General features: G+C 44.6%; 1 protein-coding gene across 1 annotated transcript in view; it reads right to left on the bottom strand.

Moving 5' to 3' along the window:
- The window catches only part of LOC122803252 (ubiquitin carboxyl-terminal hydrolase 12-like), a gene marked incomplete at its 3' end in the record, with an annotated part of 535,227 nt that extends 535,104 nt beyond the window's left edge, over positions 1-123 (bottom strand). Inside the window, 1 exon segment of the mRNA XM_044072845.1 lies at positions 40-123. Within this exon segment, the coding sequence (XP_043928780.1) occupies positions 40-123 (84 nt within the window).
- Between the last annotated feature and the right edge of the window lie 24,071 nt (positions 124-24,194).

Here is a 24,194-nt window from a genome sequence, read left to right as displayed (position 1 = left end):
AGGTCTCGAACACATAATAACTGGGTTATGATCAGCGACCTGATCATAATCTTCTATATCTTCTATTATCTCCTTTGTCAGCTTCGACTGATGGGGCAGAATCCTTGGCTGCCTAAAGAGCATCATAACTGGATACTCTTTAAAGATGGCAGATCCAAATGAAATAGTCTATTAGAAATGTATGCGTTATTATCCATCACAGACCTGGTTGGAAATCCAACAACCAGGAAGATCATTTCAGGGGAGTTCAAAGCGTGAAAAACTAAATTTGCCTGGGCCAAATGGGGGCTATACACACAATGGTGGCCTGGCACAGAGATGCTTTCTGTCAAAACTTTTTTTTTTTTTTTTTAATTAGAAACTTCGTAATGAGAGGAACAAGGTGGGAAACCTAAAGAAGTTCTGATTGCCAAGAATGGAATATGACATTCCTGAGTGTCTGTCCCTATGGAAGAATGAGTGCAAAGTAGTTGCTACATTTTGTACTGGTAGGGGAGACAAAGATTGTTACAAATCTGGCATCATCTGGATTACTGAGACTCAGGGACCAGCTGCGGAGCATTAAAATGCAATGGCAGAGTATGTCTGCTAGAAGGCTGATCTGATCCAAAACAAGCAATACAGCTAAAAGCACTATGAAGACATTGCATACTGTCACATTCTCATGGCCTCTCAGAATAGAGGGTATGACTGAAACCCCCATGCTTTTTTATATACCACACACACTGCCATGGTGTTCTCTGTTTGGATCAAAATCATACCCTGGAAAAGAAAATTCTGTAAAGTGTACAATGCTAAGACTGCACTCATTTCCAGAATGCTGACGTGAAGGTAAGTCTCATTTTGTAACCATGTCCCATGGACAGGCCTTCCCTCAAAAAGCCCCATTCCCAGCCCAGAGAGGAAGCATCTGTAGTGACAGTGGCTGATGGAAGGGCAAAATGAATGGAAGACCTGCTTGAATGGAGACTGATCATATCCACCACTGCAGATGATGTTTGCAAACTAAAGAAAGTCATAGAAGAAAACAGAGGGTGAGTGGACCAAGATTATTGCATATTAAGTGTCTACTGCAGCACTCTCATATGTCTGGCATGCTGAACTGCAGCAATAGCCACTGCCATCACACCTAATACTTGCTATATAAGGGAAGGTAGAGGAGAAGTTGTCTGAAGAAGACTGAGAAATAGCCCGACGGACAGAAGTTTATCTGCATGTAATCTTGAACTTTGAGGTTGTTTCCAGATGGCATCCCATGAAATCGACAGCTTGTTTTGACTCCAGTTTTGATTTTTTGAGATTTAAGGGTAGACACAAAAAGCAAGCAATCTCTTTGCTGAAATAAGGGATTCGCTTGATGTTGCAGCAAGGAGCCAATCATCCATGTATGGTAACACTGAAAACCCCTTCAGCCTGAAGTGAGCTGTGACTACCGCCATGCACTTGGTGAAAACTCGAGGAGGTTGTGTTGACATCAAATGTCAAGAATTAGAAATGATAATGACTGGTTCCCAACCTGAAGCACAGACATCTTCTGTATAGCTTTGCAATCTTAAAGAGGAGATATGCATCCTGAAGGTCTACCAAGCCCATCAAATCCCCTTTCTGAAGATATGGAAAGGCCAACTGCATTTTGACAATCTGCAAGTTCTTTCTGATATGAAAGTTTATGCCACTGAGATCTAGAACAGGCCTGAGGTCCGTTTTCTTCTTTGGGACTAAAAATATCTGCTCTGAGGTTTGCACAACCTCAGACCAGATGTGGAAACCTACTGAATTTAAACATATTACTGAGCAAAAAAAAAAAGAAAATAATCAGGATTTCCACAGCAACAGCAAGTGGAGAGACAAGACCCCAGCACTGAATCCCCGCCTGGGCAATGGCTGAAGGAAATGTGGCATACAAAAATCTATCTACCCAAAGCTGCCCTGGGGCCCAAGTCTTTATGATCAAGGCTTATCCTGAGGACAAAGTGAGAGCCCAGTAGCAACCCCTGGCACACCAGGATCAAGTCTTCACAGAGTCAGACTGTTTGTGAATGCAGCCTAAAGCAGGTGGTAAACTCCAACTAAAGCTAAACATTGGCACAAGACCAACAGACGACAAGGACTGTAATGGAAAATTGAAAAGAACTTTGAAGAGCAAGTTCAAGAAGTATGAAACAATTCAAAGGTAAAAAGGTGGGGTATGCACAATCCACCCAGAAGATTCAACTCAACAGCTGGGTCAGCCACCCAGGAAAGCAGATCACCCTCCCCTTCTGGGCAAGCCAGTTGCCAGTCAAGCACATTTTGTCCATGATTGTGAGCCATGGCTGGTTCCAGGTTGTCTGGGAAGGTCATTGGGAAGGTGTCTCCCCTCCTCAGAGGGAAGTGTTACAGCCTGCAGCAGCAGCTCTCACAGTGCCCTGGAATCATGAAAGACTACTGCCACCTGTACACCCCTCCTCCATCCCATGGGGCTGGGGGATCTGGGAGGGACTGTCAACTAGGCCGAACTATCCTCAGTGTGGCCCAACTGCATCTCATCACTGGGCCAGTGGCTCGCCTCAAAGTGGGAGAAGTGGTTGCCATAATGGTTATGGTCTTCACCTCACAGATACAAGGTGCAGGTTTTGATTCCAATCTCTGGTTATTGGCAAGGCTTGTAACAGCTTGCAAACTAATAGCCTAGTATTTACTTATGAACGTTTGTGGTCTGGTAGAACCTCTTGGATTACCCTTTATTGAAGGCCCTGGAAAATGTCCTGTTTTGTTGGTCTCTTTTGCCAGGGTGGCACATCTGGAAGAGGCAGGACATTTTTGTCTAGGGGTTGATGTGAAAGGGATGATGTCAGCCTTTGAATATGATGCTCTTCACCCAGTTACCTCACGAGCTGGCCAAACAAGCATCTAGAGGAGACGGACAGCCTTCAACTGCCACCAGAATCTGACTGGCAATCCTACAGGGATGTTTGGGAGGATTTCTGGAGAAAGGAACCCTAAACCATTGTCTGCAGGCCACCTATGCCTCTAGAGTGTAATCCATCAAAGGGGCCCCTCTGCCCTGGGGAACCCCATTTTGAGAGGAATCAAAAGACAGCCATTAAGATGTAGTGAACCAGATCCCTCTGTTACCCTTCTGGCTCTTGAAAAGAACTTCTGAGAGGTTATAAAATGGATTCTGACTACAGACAATCTTGGCCCCTTGTTTACTCTTCCACAATTTTTTTAAACTATGGGTCCAAACAAGCTGATCTGTCATAATGGATGCTTTAAAGTTGTCCACAAAATCATACTGATGGAACAAAGCATGGCAGCACATGACAATGCTAGTGCCTGCTGCTCATACTAATCACCTCTTAGCAGAAGAAATCTGGACAAAACCTAAAATAAGGGAAAAGGCCCAAAAAAAGGGGACATATTTTAAATATTACTCTTATAAACTTGGAAAGTTGCTAGAATAACAGGTTTTGTGTTAGTTTGCATTTCTGATGGATATAAAGTCTGAAACTCTCTGTGATTTGCCAGAAAACAACAAATTTTATGAGGAACAGACCAAAAATATGACGCAAAAATCTAGACATTGTGTGAAAATCTAGACAGTTGAGAGGTATGCTGCTGCTCTAGTTGCTCCATCTGCTGCATTTTGAAGCTGCCTCATAGACAGAGCATATTAGATAAAATGGCCTTATACCTGAAATTTAAGTTGGTTCCTGGCTTCTGCTGTGGGAGGTCTCCTGAGAGATTCCAGAGAGCTTGCTCTGCCAGATCCCTCTAGAATCTTGCCATGTGAGTTATGTAATTTAAAGCCTGAAGCAAAAAGGTTCCTAAGGCATGAGCACACTTCCTGAAATTGTCAGTGGTCCTCAACTTTCTTTTCAGAGGATGGACTTAGAGCTTTCTTCAGATAGCTCTTTCCTGGCTACTGCAACAATAAAATCTGTTAAGAGTGCCTTTGCTCCAATACGGTATTTTGGGATTATGGAGAAAGGTTTCTGCCAACTTAGGCACCCATCACATCCTTCTGTCAATCAGATGGTCAGCAGGTGGAACCACCCAGAAAGCAGAGATACAAACCAAAAACAATTGGAACATGAGAGTTTACTGGGCCAAGTACCCCTCATGTGCATCAATGCCAACATCTCTCTGAACTTGGAGTCGTTGGTAGGGGAACTACCTTTCATGAAGGTCCATTAATGGTGTGAGATACCCGACTGGGGAATAAATGTGCCTCCTTTCACAATGACATTTTGAGACCGGCGGGGGGGGATCTTCCGCGGACCCAGAAGCATCTCGGGAGCCCTGCTGAAAGACGTGTTCAATGTGTATGGAGCGCTCTGTCCTTTAGGTCAATGACAATGGGTGAAGGACTCAGATGGGCCAGTGTCCAAGAGAGAAGGAAAAATAGACAGTGCAATACCTTTTTGTGAAGGATGGGTGATGATCTTGTCAAAAAAAAATGAATGTCAACATTGACCTTGATAGTGTAGAAGACACCCCAGTCAGGGCCAAGATAGTCCTCAAAGAAGAAGCTGCAGGGGACAATTGCTACACTGCCTCAAAATACTTAGTGCAGGGTCAGGCAAGCTGAGAAGGGCTAAGAGCTGACTAGAAGTTCATAGTTGCTATGTGCTGTAAAGTACAGTTTTGTACCTACCATAAATGTAGATGTTCGAGTGCATACAGCTGCAGTCATAACAGATGGGTTATCCTGCCGTCAGGCGGGTCCTCGGTCGGCCGAATTCCAAAGTCTAGGTCCGGCGTCGGTTGTCGTCGCTTCCTCCCTGACGTCAGTACGGCAGGGGTATAAAAGAGCCAGCCAACACCATCTTCTTCAGTTTTTCTTGCCCCAGATGTCAGGTGCCCCCAGAAGGAAGGCAAAACATAAACTTATGTAATAATGCAATATAGAATAATCAAAAAACAGTAGTTTACAAGCAAATACACCATAAAAGAATACCCCAATCAGGTTGTATGAGAAGGCGTTTGTCATAAGGCCTGTCCTAAGAGGGGATGGAGGGAGGGAAACCTGGACTGCAGCTGTATGCAATCGAACATCTACATTTATGGTAGGTACAAAACTGTACTATGTTCATCGTGCATACAGCTGCAGTCATAACAGATGGGTAGGATCCCAAAGCTAAATAGGAGAGGCAGGCACTAAGTGGAACTAGGAGGAGCAAGGATGCCCTGCAAGACTGCTGTGGTAAAGCCCACTCTAGATTTAGAATAAAGTGGAAGGTGATAGTGTTTGGAGAAAGTGTGCACTGAACTCCAAGTGGCTGCTTCCAAAATGTCCTTGGTAGGAACCACCCTGAGGAAAGCTGTAGAGGTAGCTGTGGCCCTTGTGGAGTGGGATCTGATGCTTGAAGGCACAGTTTTTCCATGAAATGAGTAACAAAAGCATATGCAGTGGGCTATCCATTTTGAGATTGTCTGTTTGGAGATAGCCTTTCCTTGAGCACCTGTAGCATAGGACACAAAGAGTTGCTCGGATTTCCTGAATGGCTTTGTCCTGTCCAAATAATAACGAAGTTGTCTGTGAATGTCCAAGGAATGCAGTAGTCTTTCCCCTTTGTTTTGTGGGTTAGGGTAAAAGGTAGGTAAGTGGATAGACTGATTCAAGGCTACACTGGATACTACCTTTGGCATAAAGGAAGGGTTGGTTCGTAAGGAAACTCTGCCCTGATGGAAAATGATGAAAGGTTGCACAGCCATGAGGGCCTGTAGTTCTGAAACCCTGCGTGCTGAGGTGATAGCCAGAAGGAAGGCTGTTTTCCATGACAAATATTGTAGTTCTGTTGAAGCAGCTGGCTCAAATGGAGGCAGGGTCAGTTTTTCCAATATGAGGTTGAGGTCCCAAGCAGGGACTGGTGGTTTCCTTGGGGGTTTTATATTCTTAGCCCCTCTGAGGAACTGTCTTAAGAGAGGATGAGAGAATAAAGGAGGATCTGTGTTGTATTGTGCAGAAATGGCTGAAGCATGGATCTTGATGGAGGAGAAGGAAAGTCCACTGTTTAACATCTCAGCTAGTTACTGTAATATTTGAGGTAAGTTTATTACCCAAGGATTCTGGCCCTTTTTCTGATTCCAGGCACAAAACCATTTCCATTTGGCAGAGTAGGCTTTTCTAGTAGAAGGTCTTCTGGCCTCCAAGATGACATCCTGCACCTCCTTGAAGAGGAGGGTCTGTTAGGAAATTGAGGGATACTCCATGCGGCTAGAATGAGGGTTTTTAGCTGGCTGTGAAGAGTTTTGAAGTTGTGCTGGGACAACAGGAGAGGCACTAGAGGCAGGATCCATGGTGGGGAATGCATCAGGCTCTTCAGGAGTGGATACCAGTGTTGTCTTGGCCAGTCTGGAGCAATGAGAATCATTTTTGGCCTCTCTGCTCTGGCTTTTAATAGAACTTTGGGCAGCAGAGGGAGAGGTGGAAAGGCATAGACTGTCAATGTTGTCCAATTGAAAGAAAGTGCGTCCACTTTCCAGGCCTGTGGATGATAGGTCCTTGAGTAAAATTTTTTCAGTTGGTAATTTCTGTGGGTAGCAAAGCGATCTATGTCTGGCTGTCCCCATGCCTGAATTATCTTTGCAAAAACTTGAGGATGCAACTTCCATTCGTGTGGATCTGTCATATTTCTGCTTAGGCTGTCTGCCAGTGTGTTTTCCTTCCCTGGCAGGAATTGTGCCTGAAGTTGGATTTGCAATTCCAGAGCTGTGTTCCAAAGGGACATGGCTAGTCTGCACAGGGGGGTATGAATGAGTTCCCCCCTGTTTGTTTATGTACCACATCACTGTGGTGTTGTCTGTCCTTATAAATAGCTGGCCTGGATGCAGTAGGTCTTTGAAGGTCATAATAGCATTTTGTACTGCTAGCATTTCCTTTTGATTGATGTGTAGGTGCTTCTCTTTTTGGGACCATTTTCCCTGAATGCACTGATCTGTCATGTGCGCCACCCATGCGTAGTCCGAGGCATCTGTTGTGATTATTTGATTTGCTTGAGGTATGCAGAAGGGGAGACCTATGTTTCTTTGGCATGCTTGAGCCCACCACAGAAATTCCTTTTGAAGACATGGAATGAGTGGTATAATTGTTTCCAAACTGTGGCTGTGTTGAGACCATAAGTTTTTTAGGTACCATTGAAGTTTCCTCATATTCAGCTTTGCACATGGGATCAGCAGGATGCAAGATGCCATGAATCCCAGAGCCTGCAGGACTTTCCTTGCAGTCAGCCTGGTGAAGGTTGCCATTTTGCTGAAGTATTGAGATAGTTGCCCTTGTTTGTCTGGCGTCAGGTAGGCCATCTGGGTGTTTGTATTCAAGCTGGCACCCAGGAAAATTATTGTTTGAGAGGGTATTAGTTTTGATTTCTTTTTGTTGACTGTGTATCCCAGACAGTTCAACAGTTTTATTACAAACGCCAGGTGTTTCAGAAGTATGTGCTTGCTGTCCGCTTGGATCAGGCAGTCGTCCAGATATGGGTATATTTGAATCCCTTGAAGTCTGCAGAAGGCAATTACTGATGCCAGGCATTTCGTAAACACTCTGGGTGCAGTAGATAAGCCAAAGGGCAATGCAGATAATTGATAATGGGTTGAACCTGCAAGAAATCTGAGGTATCTTCTGCAATCTTGTCTGATAGGGACATGCAGGTATGCCTCCTTGAGGTCCAATGTTACCAGCCAAGACTCCTTGCCCAGCATGGGAAGAAGCTGCTGTAATGTGAGCATCTTGAATCTTGGTACGTGTAAATATGTGTTTAGGATGGATAGGTCTAAAATAGGTCTCCAATCTTTGTCCTTCCTTGGTACCAGGAATAGTCTAGAATAAAAACCTTGACCTTGTTCTTTTGCAGGTACCTCTTGAATAGCTTTCATGTCCATGAGAGCTGAAATTTGTTTTTGTGCCTCTGCCCTTTGATTTTGTGGCAGGTTTGGCATGCCTCTCATTTTTGGAAGGGTGTGAAAGTGAAATCTGTAGCCTCTGTCTATAATGTCCAGGATCCATTTGTCTTTTGTGACAATATGCCAATTTTTTGAGAATAATGCCAGTTTTCCGCCTAAAGGTGCTGCCATTAAAGCTTTGCTTGGCAGGCAAAGGGGAAAGTCATTGTGTCTGCTTTCTGAATGACTGTGATCTATCTTCTCCACCTCTTGGGGTTGGTGCTTGCCATTGTCTGGCTCTGAATGATCCTTGAGATTGCCCTCTACCCCTCGGGCACCTGTATCTGCCTCTTTGAGGTCTGTCCGTGGCTGGAAAGGACCAATTTTTTGAAGGCCAGTTTCTGCTGAAACGTGGAGGTTGTACCTGCAGGAAATCTTTCACTGTTTGCATTGATCTTGCCTTTTCCTCCATTTTCTTTAGTACCTCCTCAGCTTTAACACCAAACAATACATCTTGTTGAAGAGGTGCATCTAGTAATTTAGCTTTGACATGATCTGGTAAGGTTTGCTCTATGAGCCAAGCATGTCTACATGTATGACAGACCCTGTAACAGCAGCTCTACATGAGGCCTCTAAAGCATCAAAACCACACTGCAAGGTATGTTTACCCACTTGCTCTGCACTATGCAACAAATCCTGCAACTCCTTTAAATCTGGTTGCTCAGGTTGTCATTTTGCTTTTCAACTGAGATAACAAAAACTGTTGATACTTTAACATATGGAACTGACTGTTTAATGCCCTCATGGTTAAAGTGGCAGAGGCATACACCTTTTTCGCCCCACCTTTCTAAAGCTCTGGAATCTCTCTCTGACGGTAATGGGTTTTTAGCAGTAGAGGCCTTAATTCCCTTGGGACCCTGTGAAATTGTTTCTGGGTCAGCAGCATGGCTTTTGTATAGGAACTGGTGTGAATCTGGAACCCGGTAATACCCGTCAGGTTTAACAGGAGCTGGAGGTAAAGAATCTGGGTTGGGGCTGGCTTGTGTACACATCATCTAATATATCTAAAACAGGAGGGATAGCCAGAGGCCTGTGCTGGGGGAGCAAGAGAAAATCCCTGAGCCTTTTCTTGGAATCTGAGTAATCTTGGCCTTCCCAGTGTAAGTGTTCCCTCAAGGTATGTAGGGTTTCCCCAAAAGAATAGTCCTCAGGGGGGGAGACTGAGGGAATAAACTCCTCTGCATCAGAGTTTTCAAAAGGAAAATATGTATATTCCTGGTCCTCAGAATGTTCTGAGGTAATAGAGGCTTGATCTGAGGAAGGGTAGTCTTCCTCCAATCTGGGCCTTTTGTCCGAGGGGGGTTGAGAACCCCTGATAAGAGTAATCAAATCCTCAGCCATTTTGAGCATCTGTTTTTTAGGCATGGGGCCTTGACAGGGGGTCTGTGGTCCTTGTTTTTTAGTTTTCATGGCTGCTTTAGATTTTGTGAAAGCCTTAATGGAGAAGGAGGAAGGCCTGAAGACACCTTGAGAAATGGCAGGCCTGTCTAAACTCTGAGTTTCCCCGCCAAGAGTGGCATCGGTATCTGTAGTCGGAATGGGGGCCGAGGAGCCTGCGACCTCGGGCACAGAAGACACCGGTAATGAAGTGTCATCGGTACTCAGGGACTGCGTAGGCGCCTCGCTGAGAACCGGAGAAAGTACAGTTTTGTACCTATCATAAATGTAGATGTTCGAGTGCTAATACAGCTGCAGTAATCACAGATGGGTTTTCTGCCATCAGGCGGTCCCTCGGTCGGCCGAATTCCAAAGTCTTGGTCCGGCGTCGGTTGTCGTCGCTTTTTCTTCTAAAGTCAGTGAGGCCAGAGTATATAAGACACAGCCAACGCCATGTTCTTCAGTCTTTCTTGACCCAGATGACAGGTGCCCCCAGAAGGAAGGCAATACATAAATTATGCTTATATGTGTATACATGCAATGCAATATAATCCAAAATCAGTGGTTGCAAGCAAATAAACCATAGAAGGATAACCCAGTCAGGTTGTATGAAGAGGTTGTTAGGCCCCATGCCTTTACCAAGTGGGGAAGGAGGGAGGGAAACCTGTACTGCAGCTGTATTAGCACTCGAACATCTACATTTATGGTAGGTACAAAACTGTACTATGTTCATCGTGCATACAGCTGCAGTAATCACAGATGGGTAGAGTCCCAAAGCTACGCACAGGGTGGTAGGTACTAGGAGGAACTGGGTTGAGCCAGAATGCCCTGCAAAACAGCAGTGGCAAAGCCTGCTCTGGTTCTGGAATTTAAAGGCAGGTGGTAGTGTTTTGTGAAGGTATGTACAGAACTCCAAGTGGCTGCCTCCAGAATATCTTTGGTAGGAACTCCTCTGAGGAAGGCTGTAGAGGTAGCTGTGGCCCTGGTGGAGTGTGATCTGATACCTGTAGGAACAGATTTCCCATGATAGGAATAACAAAACCGTATGCAGTGGCCTATCCACTTTGAAATAGTCTGCTTGGAAACTGGCTTCCCTTGAGCCCCTTCAGCATAGGACACAAAGAGTTGTTCTGATTTCCTGAAGGACTTTGTTCTGTCCAAGTAGTAACGTAGCTGCCTATGGATGTCTAAACAATGTAGCAGCCTTTCCCCTTTGTTTTGAGGATTGGGATAAAAGGTAGGAAGGTGTATGGCTTGATTTAAAGCTACCCTGGATACCACTTTAGGCATAAATGATGGGTTGGTACGAAGGGAAACCCTGTCCTGATGGAAAATGAGAAAGGGCTGCACTGCCATGAGGGCCTGTAGGTCCGAAATTCTACGAGCTGAAGTGATAGCCAGAAGGAAGTCAGTTTTCCAGGACAAATATTCCAAATCTGTTGAGGCAGCTGGTTCAAAAGGAGGCAATGTTAATTATTCTAGTATGTAATTAAGATCCCAGGCTGGTATTGGTTGTTTCCTTGGTGGTCTAATATTCTTAGCCCCTCTGAGGAACTGTCGTAAGAGTGGGTGAGAAAATAAAGGAGGATCCGTGTTGTATTCTGCAGAAATGGCTGAGGCATAGATTTTTATGGAAGAAAATGAAAGTCCACTGTTCAGCAGCTCAGCTAGATACTGTAATACCAGAGGCAAGTTCAGTTTTCTAGGGTCCTGGCCTTTTTTCTCATTCCAAGAACAAAACCGCTTCCATTTTGCGGAGTAAGCTTTTCTAGTAGATGGCCTTCTGGCCTCAAAAATGACATCCTGCACCTCCTTGGAGAGTAGGGTCTGTTGTGGTGTTAAGGAATTTTCCATGTAGCGAGATTGAGTGTTTTCAGCTGACTGTGGAGAGTTTTGTAGCTGTGCTGAGTCAGCAGAAGAGGCATTAGAGGCAGGGACCAGGGAGGAGTACGTGTTAGGCTCCTCAGCAGTGGATACCAGTGTTGCCATGGCCAATCTGGAGCAATCAGTATCATCTTCGGTCTGTCTGCTCTTGCTTTCAAAATTTCCTTGGGCAGAAGAGGCAGAGGTGGGAATGCGTAAACTGTCCATGCTGTCCAACTGAATGAAAGTGCGTCCACTCTCCAGGCCTTTGGATGAAAGGTCCTCGAACAAAACGTTTCCAACTGATGATTCCTGTGGGAGGCAAAAAGATCTATGTCTGGCCTCCCCCACACTTGGGTTATTTCTGTAAACACCTGAGGCCGTAACTTCCATTCGTGTGGATCTGTCATATTTCTGCTTAAATTGTCTGCCAGCGTGTTTTCCAATCCTGGCAGGTACTGGGTTTGAAGTTCGATTTGCCATTCCAGAGCCAAGTTCCAAAGAGTCATGGCTAGTCTGCACAAGGGGTATGAATGTGTTCCTCCTTGTTTGTTTATGTACCACATTACTGTGGTGTTGTCTGTTCTTATCAGTAATTGTCCTGGATGCAGGAAGTCCTTGAAAGCTGTAATTGCATTTATTACTGCTAGCATTTCTTTTTGATTGATGTGAAGGTGCTTTTCTTTTTGGGACCATTTGCCCTGGATGCACCTGCCCATCATGTGCCCCAGGCGTAATCTGAGGAGTCTGTTGTGATAACTTGCTTTGCTTGAGGCTTGCAGAATGGGAGGCCTGTGTTTGCTTGACATGCTTGGGCCCACCATAGAAATTCCTTTTGCAAACATGGGATTATTGGTATTATTGTTTCCAAACTGTGACTGTGTTGAGACCATAGGTTTTTTAGGTACCATTGAAGTTTCCTCATATGCAGCTTTGCACATGGGATTAAAACAATGCAAAATGCCATGAATCCCAGAGCCTGCAGGATTTTCCTTGCAGTAAGCCTGGTACTTTTTGCTAGTATTTTGAAGTAATGAGATAGTTGCCCCTGTTTTCTGGCGTAAGATAGGCCATCTGGGTGTTTGTGTCCAAGTTGGCACCCAGGAAAGTTATTTTCTGAGATGGTGTTAGCCTTGATTTCTCTTTGTTGATTGTGTATCCCAGAGAATGCAATAACCGTGTCACATATGCCAGATGTTCCAGAAGTATGTGTTTGCTGTCCGCTTGGATCAGGCAGTCGTCCAAATAAGGGTAAATTTGTATCCCTTGAAGTCTGCAGTAAGCAATCACTGATGCCAGGCACTTTGTGAATACTCTGGGCGCAGTAGATAAGCCAAAGGGCAATGCAGAGAATTGATAGTGGATTGAACCTGCAAGAAATCTGAGGTATCTTCTGCAGCTTTGTCTGATTGGGACATGCAGGTATGCCTCCTTGAGGTCCAATGTTACCAGCCAAAACTTCTTGCCCAGCATGGGAAGAAGTTGCTGTAATGTGAGCATCTTGAATTTTGTGCAGTAGAAATGTGTTTAGGATGGATAAGTCCAAAATGGGTCTCCAGTCGGTTCCTTTCCTTGGTACCAGAAAAAGTCTTGAATAAAAACCTTGACCTTGTTCGTGAGTAGGTACCTCTTGAACAGCTCTCATGCTTATGAGCTTTGAAATTTGTAGTTGTGCCTCTGCCCTTTGATTCTGTGGCAGGTTTGGCATGCCTCTCATTTTTGGAAGAGTGTGAAAATGAAATTTGTAGCCTCTGTTTATAATGTCCAAGATCCATTTGTCTGTTGTGACAATATGCCAATTGGCTGCAAATAATGCTAGCTTTCCTTCCAAAGGTGATGCCAGCTGAGACGTGCTTGGCATGAAAATGAGGGAGTCATTGGGTTTGCTTCCTGTATTGTTGTGCACTGTCCTCGCCACCTCTTGGTGCTGGAGTTTGCCATTGTCGTCCTCTATATGATCCTTGTGATTGCCCTCTGCCCCTTGTGCGTCTGTATCTACCTCTATGGGGCTTGTCAGTGGCTGGAAAGGACCAGTTTTTTTGAAGGCCAATTTCTGCTAAAACGTGGTGGTTGGACCTGTAAAAAGGCTTTGATAGTTTGCATAGATTTGGCTTTTTCTTCCATTTTCCGTAGTATCTCCTCAGCATTAGTACCAAACAGCACATCCTTTTGTAAAGGAGCATCTAGAAGTTTAGCTTTGACATGATCAGGCAAGTTTTGTTCTCTAAGCCAGGCATGTCTGCGAATGACTGATCCTGTAGCAGCCGCTTTACTTGAAGCCTCTAGGGCATCATAACCACATTGTAAAGTGTGGTTACCCACTTGCTCTGCACTATGCATCATATCCTGTAACTCCTTTAAATCTGGTTGTTCAGGTTGAGACATTTTATTCCTTAATTGTGATAACAGGAACTGTTGATATTTAAGCATATGAAACTGACAATTTAAGGCCCTCATGGCTAGGGTGGCCGAGGTATATACCTTTTTACTCCACCTTTCTAAAGATCTTGACTCCCTTTCTGCAGGAAGTGGATTCTTGGCAGTGGAGGCCTTCAATCCCTTGGGGCCTTGTGAAATGGTTTCAGGGTCAGCATTATGACTTTTGAAGAGAAATTGGTGAGAGTTGGGTACTCTGTAATACCTATCAGGTTTGACTGGTGCAGGAGGCAGAGAATCCGGGTTAAGGCAAGCCTCGAATAAACATCATCAAGTATGTCCAAAACAGGGGTATCGCCAGAGGTCTGTGTTGAGGTAACAAAAGAAATTCCCTAAGCCTTTTCTTAGAATCTGAAAAGTCTTGGCCTTCCCAATGGAAGTGTTCCCTCAAGGTGTGCAAGGTTTCCCCAAAGGAAAAATCCTCAGGAGGAGATACAGAAGGGATGGACTGTTCTGCATCCGAATCCTCAAAAGGGGAGTAAGAGTGTTCCTCTGCATCAGAATGTTCTGATAAAATGGATCCCTGATCAGAAGAGGGAGAATCTTCCTCCACTCTGGGTCTCTTGTCTGGAGGGAGTTGAGAAGCTCTGATAAGAGTAATTAAATCCTCAGCCATTTTAAGCATCTGTTTTTTAGGCATGGGACCTGGAGATGGGCCCTGTGCAACAGGCCTCTTGGGGTGCCTGGCTGCTTTGGATTTAGTAAAGGCCTTAATAGAAAAAGAAGATGAGGGTCTAAAGACACCATGGGTGGAGGTGGACCTGTCCACATTAGTAGGCTCAACATTAGCAAAGGCTTCGGTGGTTGTAGTCTGGGAATGGGCCGAGGTCCCAGCGGTCTCGGGTACAGAGGACACCGCCAAAGGAGTGTCGTCGGTAGTCAGGGACTGCAAAGGCGTCTCGCTGAGAACCGACCACGTGTAGCCTGTTTTGGCGTGGTGTCGGCGGGGACCGCGGGCCTCGCGTGTCGGTCCTTTTCCTTGCGTTTTTTGGACAAAACGGTAGTTGGAGTGTCCGACAACATTTTATAATCAAAAGCTTTACCAAAATAGTGTTGGGCGAACTCCGCCCGACGCTTAATAGTGCGTTTATTGAAGGTAGCGCAAAAGCGACAGCCTGAGACGTCGTGGTCTGGGCCTAAACAAGGTATGCAGAGGGAATGGAAATCCTTATGCGGTATTTGCTTCCCACAAGAAATACAATTATTAACTTTTTCTGACATCGGTCTGAGGCAAGAAAAGTTTCCCCAACGGGGTACTTAGCTTTAATGAAGACTTCGGTTTCCAAAATTTTCATAATTCAGGAGCTGGCTGACCGGCACCTGCGAACTGCTTCTGCTTCGGGCACCGCGCGGCAAAAAAGACTGAAGAACATGGCGTCGGCTGTGTCTTACATACTCTGGCCTCACTGACGTCAGAAGAAAAAGCGACGACAACCGACGCCGGACCAAGACTTTGGAATTCGGCCGACCGAGGGACCGCCAGACGGCAGAAAACCCATCTGTGATTACTGCAGCTGTATGCACGATGAACATCCAGTAGTCGGCCTTAGCGTGGTGTCGGTAGAAGTCGCGGACCTCGTATGTCGGTCCTTATCTTTGCGTCTTTTACTCAAAACTGGAGTCTGAGTATCAGACGACATAATGTAATTAAATTTTTTACCAAAATAGTGGTGGGTGAACTCCGCCCGACGCTTAATAGTGTGTTTGTTGAATCTAGCACAAAAACGGCAGGCCGAGACGTCGTGGTCTGGGCCTAAGCAAGTAATACAGAAGGAATGAAAATCCTTATGCGGTATTTGCTTCCCACATGAAATGCAATTATTAACTTTGTCTGACATCAGTCCGAGGCAAGAAAAGTTTCCCCAACGGGGTACTTAGCCTTCAAGAAGACTTCGGCTGAAATATTTTCGTAAATCTCAGGAGCTGGCCGACCGGCACTTAAGAACTGCTTCTGCTTCGGGCACCGCGCGGCAAGAAAGACTGAAGAAGATGGCGTCGGCTGGCTCTTTTATACCCCTGCCGCACTGACGTCAGGGAGGAAGCGACGACAACCGACGCCGGACTTAGACTTTGGAATTCGGCCGACCGAGGACTCGCCTGAAGGCAGGATAACCCATCTGTTATGACTGCAGCTGTATGCACGATGAACATCTAATAGTTTTGCTTTACTCAAACTTTTAATTTAAACTGTATGTAATATTCATGTCAATTTACTGTAGGTTTCTTATGTCAGTATATTGTTCTTATGTCTACTTGGAGCTTTTCTCCCCAAGCCTTCTCTGAAAAGGGGCTCATTCTGGCCAAGTGGACACTCCTGGCAAACAAATGTAAAATAAAATAGAACAAAATAAATACTATGACAGACAGCGGGGTATTTGAAAACATTATAGCTTATTAACCTACTGTTGGCGTAAGCCAGAAGCAGAGAATTTGGAAGAGGAGGCACCCCATTGTTTAGTTCTGAAAGTCCCTTGTGACTGAAACATGGAGCCTTTGGAATGTCTGGATGTTCATCGAGTTACACTGCTGCAGTCATCACACTTAGGTTATCCTGCCGTCAGGCGGTCCCGCAGTCGGCCCGAGTTCCAAAGTCTTGGTCCGGCGTCGGTTGCTGTCGCTTCTTCCCTGACGTCAGTGCGCCAGGGGTATACAAGATGCAGCCGACGCCATTTTCTTCAGTCTTTCTTGCCGCACGGTGCCCGATGCAAAAACAGTTCGCAAGTGCCGGTCGGCCGACTCCTGAAATTTTCATTCCGAATCCAGAACCGAAGTCTTCTACAAAGCTAAGTACCCCGTTGGGGAAACTTTTTCTTGCCTCAGACCGATGTCAGTAAAAGTTAATAATTGTATTTCTTGTGGGAAGCAAATACCTCATAAGGATTTCCATTGCTATTGTATCCCATGCCTAGGCCCAGACCACGACGTCATTGGTTGTCGGTTTTGTGCTAGGTTTAACAAACACACTATTAAACGTCGGTTTGATTTTGCCCAACATTATTTTGGGAGAAAATTCAATTACACCATGCCGGCGGAACAACCGACGACCGGAATACACAAAAAGCGCAAAGACAAGGACAGGCATCCAAGGCCCAAAACTGACAACGAAGCCTCTGCTAGGCCAGTCACCGGTTCTCCGGTTTTCAGCGAGGCGCCTTCGCAGCCCTGACAACCGCTTGTCTGGAACCACAGCCAGCCTCTGACTCCCACGTGGAGATGGTTGGGACTTCGGATTCACCAGACTTGAGACCTACCGAGACTATCCTTTCTGAGGGCTCTGGAGTAGCTGAACAACCCCGCAGCCTCAGAGGGTGTTTTCAGGACTACTCAGTTAACCATTAAACCTTCTGCTAAATCTAAACCAAAGGAACAGCTTCAGCATTCACCAGCACAGGCCTCCATGCCTAAGAAACAGATGCTCAAAATGGCCGAAGACCTAATTACTCTGATCAGTGGGTCCCACCCTCCTCCTGATAAAAGGCCTAGACAGGATGCAGACTATGACTCATCCGATCAGGTATCCATCTCCTCTGATTCATCCTCAGACCTAGGACACTCTTTATCCCCTTATGAGGATTCTGATGCTGAGGAATCCACTCCTTCAGCCAATCCTACAGAGGACTACTCCTTTGGGGAAACCTTACATACTATGCGGGAGCATTTCCACTGGGAGGGCCAGGATTACTCAGAATCCAAGAAATGGCTCAGAGATTTCCTTTTATTACCTCAACACAGACCCCTTGCTATTCCGCCAGTGTTAGATATTGTGAATGATGTGTATGCTTAATCCAGCTTAAATCCTGATTCTTTACCTCTAGCTCCAGTTAAGCCAGACAGATATTACAGAGTCCCTGGCTCTCACAAATTCCTTTATAAAAGCCCTGTTGCTGACCCTGAAACTATTTCCCAGGGTCCCAAAGGGGTAAAGGCCTCTACAGCAAAAAAATCCAGTCCCCTCTGATAGAGATTCCAGGGCATTAGACAGATGGGGAAAGAAAGTATACACATCTGCAACTTTAGCAATGGGAGCACTAAATTGCCAGTTTCACATGCTTAAATATCAGCAATATTTGATGTCTCAGTTGAAACAAAAAATGCTTCCAAATTCAGAACTTCCTAACTATAAGGAAATGCAGGATTTATTGCATGCAGCTGAACAAGTGGGAAAACATACTTTGCAATGTGGTTTTGATTCCTTAGAGGCCTCCTGTAGAGCAGCAGTTACAGGGTCTGTCATTAGAAGGCATGCTTGGTTAAAAGAACAGACCTTACCAGATCATGTTAAAGCAAAGTTATTGGATGCACCCTTGCAGCAGGATGTTTTATTTGGAGTTAAAAAGAATACGCAAAACTGGAGAAAAAACACTTTATAAAAAACAACAAAATACAGCAAAGCTTTCAGGCATAAAAACCCTTCTTCAGTGCATTACAATTCACAAATGAAATACATACAGAATATATATAGTGGGTAAGCACCACATGACCAGCAGCGCATTGGTCATATGACATATATACAATAAAATTTAAAAACATATATTAAAACATATTTCATTTCAATTTATATATGTTTTTATAAAGTGGTTTTTCTCCAGTTTTGCGTATTCTTTTTAGCAGCTACCTTTTGAACACGTCTTCATCCTTATTTTGTTACTGGAGATATCCCTGAGGTCATTTGCAGCCAAGAATCGTTGGTAATATGGAACCAGCAATTATGAACTTTTTGGTAAAGTCTCTTATCACTAATGAGACTAATCCGTTGCTACAATTTGCCATGATGGAAAACCCTAACAAGGAAGGTAACACTTCTAGCAATGCTGTACAGTCTACTGAATTTATACGGAAATTACAACATTTTGAAAGGAAATTATGTTCTTTTAAACGCCTACAATGGCAGCGTTTTAGTTTTTCTGCCTATCTGGATAGAGGGATAGTACCTAGAGGCCTTAGAATACTCAAGATGCCTTCATATGGGAATGTCTATCCAACTTTATTAAAACGCTGGCAGCAACTTAACTTACAACTAAGCCTTGATTATATGAACTTGATGAATGACTTTTTTGTACAAATTGAAACAGATTTGAAAAAAGAAATCAATGACTTAGATAATGAGATACATGATTCGCAAGCCTATGAAAGTAATAAAACCCTTTATGAACAACTGTTTAATAGGGTATGCGCTTTAGACAAGCGACTTGAAGAATCAAAGAAGAAAAAACTTTTACGTGATATCAATGACTTTACTTTAGGTCATATCTTCTCTTGGCCTAAACCTGTAACTCAAGGTATAGGCAATAGTGGAATTAAATATAAAAACAATAAAAGAACAGTTTTAGATACTCTTGATACCTTTGAAGAGGCTTCAACTAGCTCTCAACAACCGGAACTAGCGCCCGTAGCTGTAACTGAAAATACTGGCCAATCGGAAAGCACTATAGCAGCGACACCCTCTAGTACACACAACATCGACGTAGATGCGTCTAAGGAGGTGAAACGCTCACAAGACAGTAAGGAAAATGGAGTACAACAACGTGGTAGACTTCAACAAACAACGCTCAATCTAGCGCGTTTCCAACTGACCCAAGCGGAAGCAGTAGTGGAACGAAGTACATCGAAATCAAGGGTGACAGTGTATAGAACTCCAACCCCTGTGAAGAGGAAAAATGATAGCCCTTTAGGACTGAGCAAACAGGTCCGGAGATAAAGCAAGGTATTTTGAACTTGTCTAGATTCACGGTAAATGAAGAGCATTATTCGTTGTTACAAAAGGGTTTAAATTTTATTCCTACGGCCAATGATGATATCGTGCATATACTAACTGACCTTAAATTGTTTATAAGAACAGTGACATTAAAAATGTTGTTTGGTAACACATGTAATGTTGAAACTCTATGTAAACGGCGAAGCACATTCATACCCAGTAATGTGCCAGTGCTTACTGCTTTCCATGATGTTTGTGAGCAGGAAATAGTACAGTTTTGTACCTACCATAAATGTAGATGTCCGAACTGGATAGCATCTGCAGTCATAACAACTGGGTTGTCCTGTCGTCAGGCAGCCCTTCAGTCGGCCGGATTCCAAAGTCCGGGTCCGGCCGCTGATGTCGCACTTCACCCGACGTCATCTCTGTTGGTCTTCGGGTATAAAGGCATCAGCCGACGCCATTTTCCTCAGTGTTTCTTGCCCCAGATGCCAGTAGCCCTCTTGAAGGCTAAAATTTGGATAGATGCCAATGTTTCCAAAAAGATAGAGGTAAACACAAAAATAAGCATGTATGTACATATATACAAACAAATACACCATAAAGACTCCCCACCAGCTAGCTATTAGGAGGGTAAACACCCTAGGAGTACCACAGAGGGAAGGAGGGAGGGTAATCCTGACTGCAGATGCTATCCAGTTCGGACATCTACATTTATGGTAGGTACAAAACTGTACTATGTCCTTCATGGATGCATCTGCAGTCATAACAACTGGGTAGAATACCATAGCCAACTAGGGGAGGAGGATAAAAGTAGATTATGGTGTGTTTAGGATCCCTTGCAGTACAGCAGTGGCAAACCCTGCTCGGGATCTGGAATATAGAGGCAAATTATAATGCTTGGCAAATGTATGCACGGAGGTCCAAGTAGCCGCCTCAATAATGTCTTTGGTTGCCACTCATCGTAAGAAGGCTGTGGTAGTGGCTGTTGCCCTTGTAGAATGAGGTCTTATGTTCTGTGGAATTGGTTTTCCATGGAAGGAGTAACAGAATCGTATGCAATTTCCTATCCATTTGGAGATTGTCTGTTTGGAAATAGCTTTTCCTTCCCTTCCTGTTGCATAGGCTACAAAAGTTGGTCAGTCTTTCTGCTACCTTTTGCTCTGTCCAAGTAGTAGCGTAGCTGTCTATGTACATCCAAGGTATGCAGCATTCTTTCCCTCTGTTTTGTGGGTTGGGAAAGAAGGTAGGTAGGTGGATTGCCTGGTTTAAAGACACTCTGGATACCACCTTAGGCATAAATGTAGGATTAGTCCTCATGGACACTATCTTGGTGGAAGATTAGGAAGGGTTGCACTGCCATTAAGGCCTGTAGTTCTGAAACCCTCCTTGCTGAAGTAATTGCCAGTAGGAAAGCAGTTTTCCATGACAGGTGTTGTAGGTCTGCTGTTGCTGCTGGTTCAAAGGGTGATAGTGTCAACTTTTCTAGCACAAAGTTTAAGTCCCAAGCTGGTAATGGTGGTTTCCTTGGAGGTTTTACATTCTTGATTCCTCTGAGGAACTGCCTGAGCAAAGGGTGCGAAAAAAACAGGTGGATCAAAGCTGTATTCTGCTGAAATAGCTGATGCATGTATCTTGATGGAGGAGTAGGACAGGCCTGAATGAAGAAGTTCAGCCAGATACTCCAGAATGTTAGGCATATCTATGTTTGACACATCTTTTCCTCTTTCAGTACTCCAAATGACAAACCTTTTCCATTTTCCAGCATAGTTCCTTCTTGTTGAAGGTCTGCGTGCTTCAAGAATAATGTCTTTAACTCTTTGGGAAAGTTCTGGATTAGCTGCTGCTATGTGATGTTCCATGCAGTCAGTTGCAACGCTTTTAGGTTTGGATGTATGATGCTGTAGTTGTTCTGAGTTAACATCAAAGGCATCAGGGTATTGGCCACATATTGTTCGAGACATGCTCCTCAGCAGTGGGTACCAGTGTTGTCTTGGCCAGTTTGGAGCTATCAGGATTATCCTTGGACGTTCTTCCTTGATTTTTAGTAGTACTTTGTGTATCAAGGAAGAGGTGGGAATGCATATGTTGTTAGGCCTTTCCAGCTGAAGGAGAGAATCCACTTTCCATGCTAGTGGGTGGAATGTCCTTGTGCAGAATTTTTGAGCTGGTGATTGAGAGGTGATGCGAATAGATCTATCTGTGGCATTCCCCATTTCTTTGAGATGGTCTTGAAGATGTCCGGTGCAGCTTCCATTCGTGGGCATCCGATGGTTCTGCTTAATATGTCTGCTAGAGTATTTTCTTTTCCGGTACAAATATTGCCTGTAACTGGATGTTGTAGCTGAGTGCCAGGGTCCACAGCTCCAAAGTCATTCTGCATAGGGGTATGAATGAGTGCCTCCCTGTTTGTTGATGTACCACATGACTGTGGTGTTGTCTGTCCTTATCATCAACTGGCCCTCTTTGAGAAATGGTCTGAACTTTGGATTGCCAGTTTTACTGCCAGCATTTCTTTTAGGTTGATGTGCAGGTGAAGTTGATCCTGTGTCCACAATCCTTGCACGCATTTGTCCAGCATGTGGGCCCCCCCATCCTAGGTCTGAAGCGTCTGTTGTGATAGTCTGGCTTGCTTGACATCTGCGAAAGGGTAGGCCTGGGTTTGACTGGCATGCCTGAGCCCACCATAGGAACTCCTGTTTTAAGCATGGAATTAGTGGGATTTCTGTTTCTAGGCTGTGTCTGTGTTGGGACCATAAATTCTTTAGGTACCACTGTAGTTTTCATATGTAGTCTGGCAAATGGGACCAAGATTATGCATGATGCCATGAAGCCCAAGGCCTGCAGTACTTTTCTTGCTGTTAACTTGTTCAGTTTTGTTAGTGCCAAGAAGTAAAGAGGGAGTTCTTTTTGTTTTTCTGTAGTTAGGAATGCCATTTGTTTTGCTGTGTCCAATTCCGCCCAAGAATGTCCTTGTTTGGGATGGTATCAGCCTTGACTTTGTAAATTGACTGTGTATCCCAGTGCTTGTAGCAAGTAAATGACCCTTTGTAAATCTGTTGTCAGCTTGCTTTTGTTGTCCCCTTGTAGCAGGCAGTCGTCCAGGTATGGGTAAATTTGAATTCCCTGTAGTCTGCAATGGGCGATTACTGATGCCAGGCATTTTGTGAATACTCTGGTCGCAGTAGATAAGCCAAAGGGCAATGCTGAGAATTGATAGTGCTCTGATCCTGCAAGAAATCTGAGGTATCTTCTGCAGATTGGTCGAATGGGGACGTGCAGGTATGCCTCCTTGAGATCTAGAGTTACCAGCCAACACTCCTTGCCCAGTATGGGAAGAAGTTGCTGTAGGGTCAGCATTTTGAATTTTGGGACAATGATGTATGTATTTAAGGTGGACAGGTCGAGAATTGGTCTCCAACTTTTTTCCTTTCTTGGAACTAGGAATAGTCTGGAGTAGAACCCCTTTCCTTGCTCTGCTGTTGGCACTCTTTCCACAGCTCTCATGTTTGCTAACTCCATTATCTGTTGTAGAGCCTCTGTTTTTTTATTTGGAGGTAGATTTGGCATTCCTCTTTTGACTGGTAAAGTGTGGAAGTGGAACCGGTAACCTTGATCTATGGTTTGTAAAATTCACTTGTCTTTTGTTATGTAGTGCCAGTTCTTTGAAAATAAGGTTAACTTTCCGCCTAGAGGAGCTGCTATTTGTTCCCTGGTAGGCGGATTTAGGTTAAGTCACTGTGGTTGTGTTGATGTAGTGGCAGTGGTTGTGTCTGTGCCTCTGTTGTTACCTTGCCACTGTCGCCCTCTGTAGGCACCTCCTCTGGATTGGTTTCTGCCTCTGGAACGCCTATTCCTGCCCCTTTGAGATCTTGTGGAGTCAGGAAAGGACCAATTTTGGCAGGCCAGTTCCTGCTAAACCTTGGGGTTTGAACCTGCAAGAAATCTTTAACCGCTTGAACAGATTTTGCCTTTTCTTCCATTTTCTTCATAACCTGCTGGGCAGGTGTACCAAACAAACTTGTCTTATCCATAGGAGCATCTAGCAACTTAGCTTTAACATGATCCGTAAAGCTTGCTCCTTTAGCCATGCATGCCTTCTTATCACTGTGCCAGTCATGGCTGATCTAAATGAAGCCTCCAGTGCATCATAGCCACATTTTAAGGAATGGTTACTAACCTGTTGTATGTTATTTACCATTTCTAATACATATTTCTTATCAAGAGATTCATCAGTGGTTAGCTTTTAGTTAACTGATCAAGCATAAACTCTTGGTATTGTATCATGTGAAACTGACAGTTCAAAGCTCTAGCTGAGAGAGTAGCTGAAGTGTAGACCTTTTTACCCCATCTGTCTAATGACCTTGCTTCCCTTTCAGAAGGAATAGGGTTTTTAGCTATGGTCGCGGCTACTGCCTTGGGACCCTGGGATATAGTTTCGGGGTCTGCAAGTGGGGCCTTGTAAAGGTGGTGATGAGTATCTGGCACCCTGTAAAATCTGTCTGGTTTGGCAGGGGCTGGGGTAAAGAATCTGGAGCGGAGCAGACATCATTGAAAGCATCATCCACCACAGAGAGAACAGGAGGTATAGCTAAGGGCCTGTGCTGTGGAAGGTGCAGAAAGGTCCTAAGTCTTTTTCTGGAGTCTGAAAAATCCTGTTGCTGCCATTGGAACTGCTCTCGCATGGCATGTAAGGTTTCCCCAAAGGAGAATTCTTCTGGTGGGGAAGCAGCTGGAATGGATTCTTCAGCATCAGAATCTTCAAAATTGGAGAAAGGAGCCTCTGGCTGGTCAGTTATGTCTGATTCATCAGAAGAATCATCAGACACTGGCTCAGGGGCTCTGCCTAGGTCTCTTCTCTGGGGCTGAGAGGCCCTGTCTGGGTGAGATTGAGATC

The sequence above is a fragment of the Protopterus annectens genome, chromosome 5.part1 (genome assembly GCF_019279795.1).
Source record: "Protopterus annectens isolate FY-2018-M chromosome 5.part1, PAN1.0, whole genome shotgun sequence".
NCBI classification, from domain to species: Eukaryota; Metazoa; Chordata; order Ceratodontiformes; family Protopteridae; genus Protopterus; species Protopterus annectens.
The sequence above is the reverse complement of the archived record's forward strand: the minus strand, read 5'-3'. Positions and strand labels throughout refer to the sequence as shown.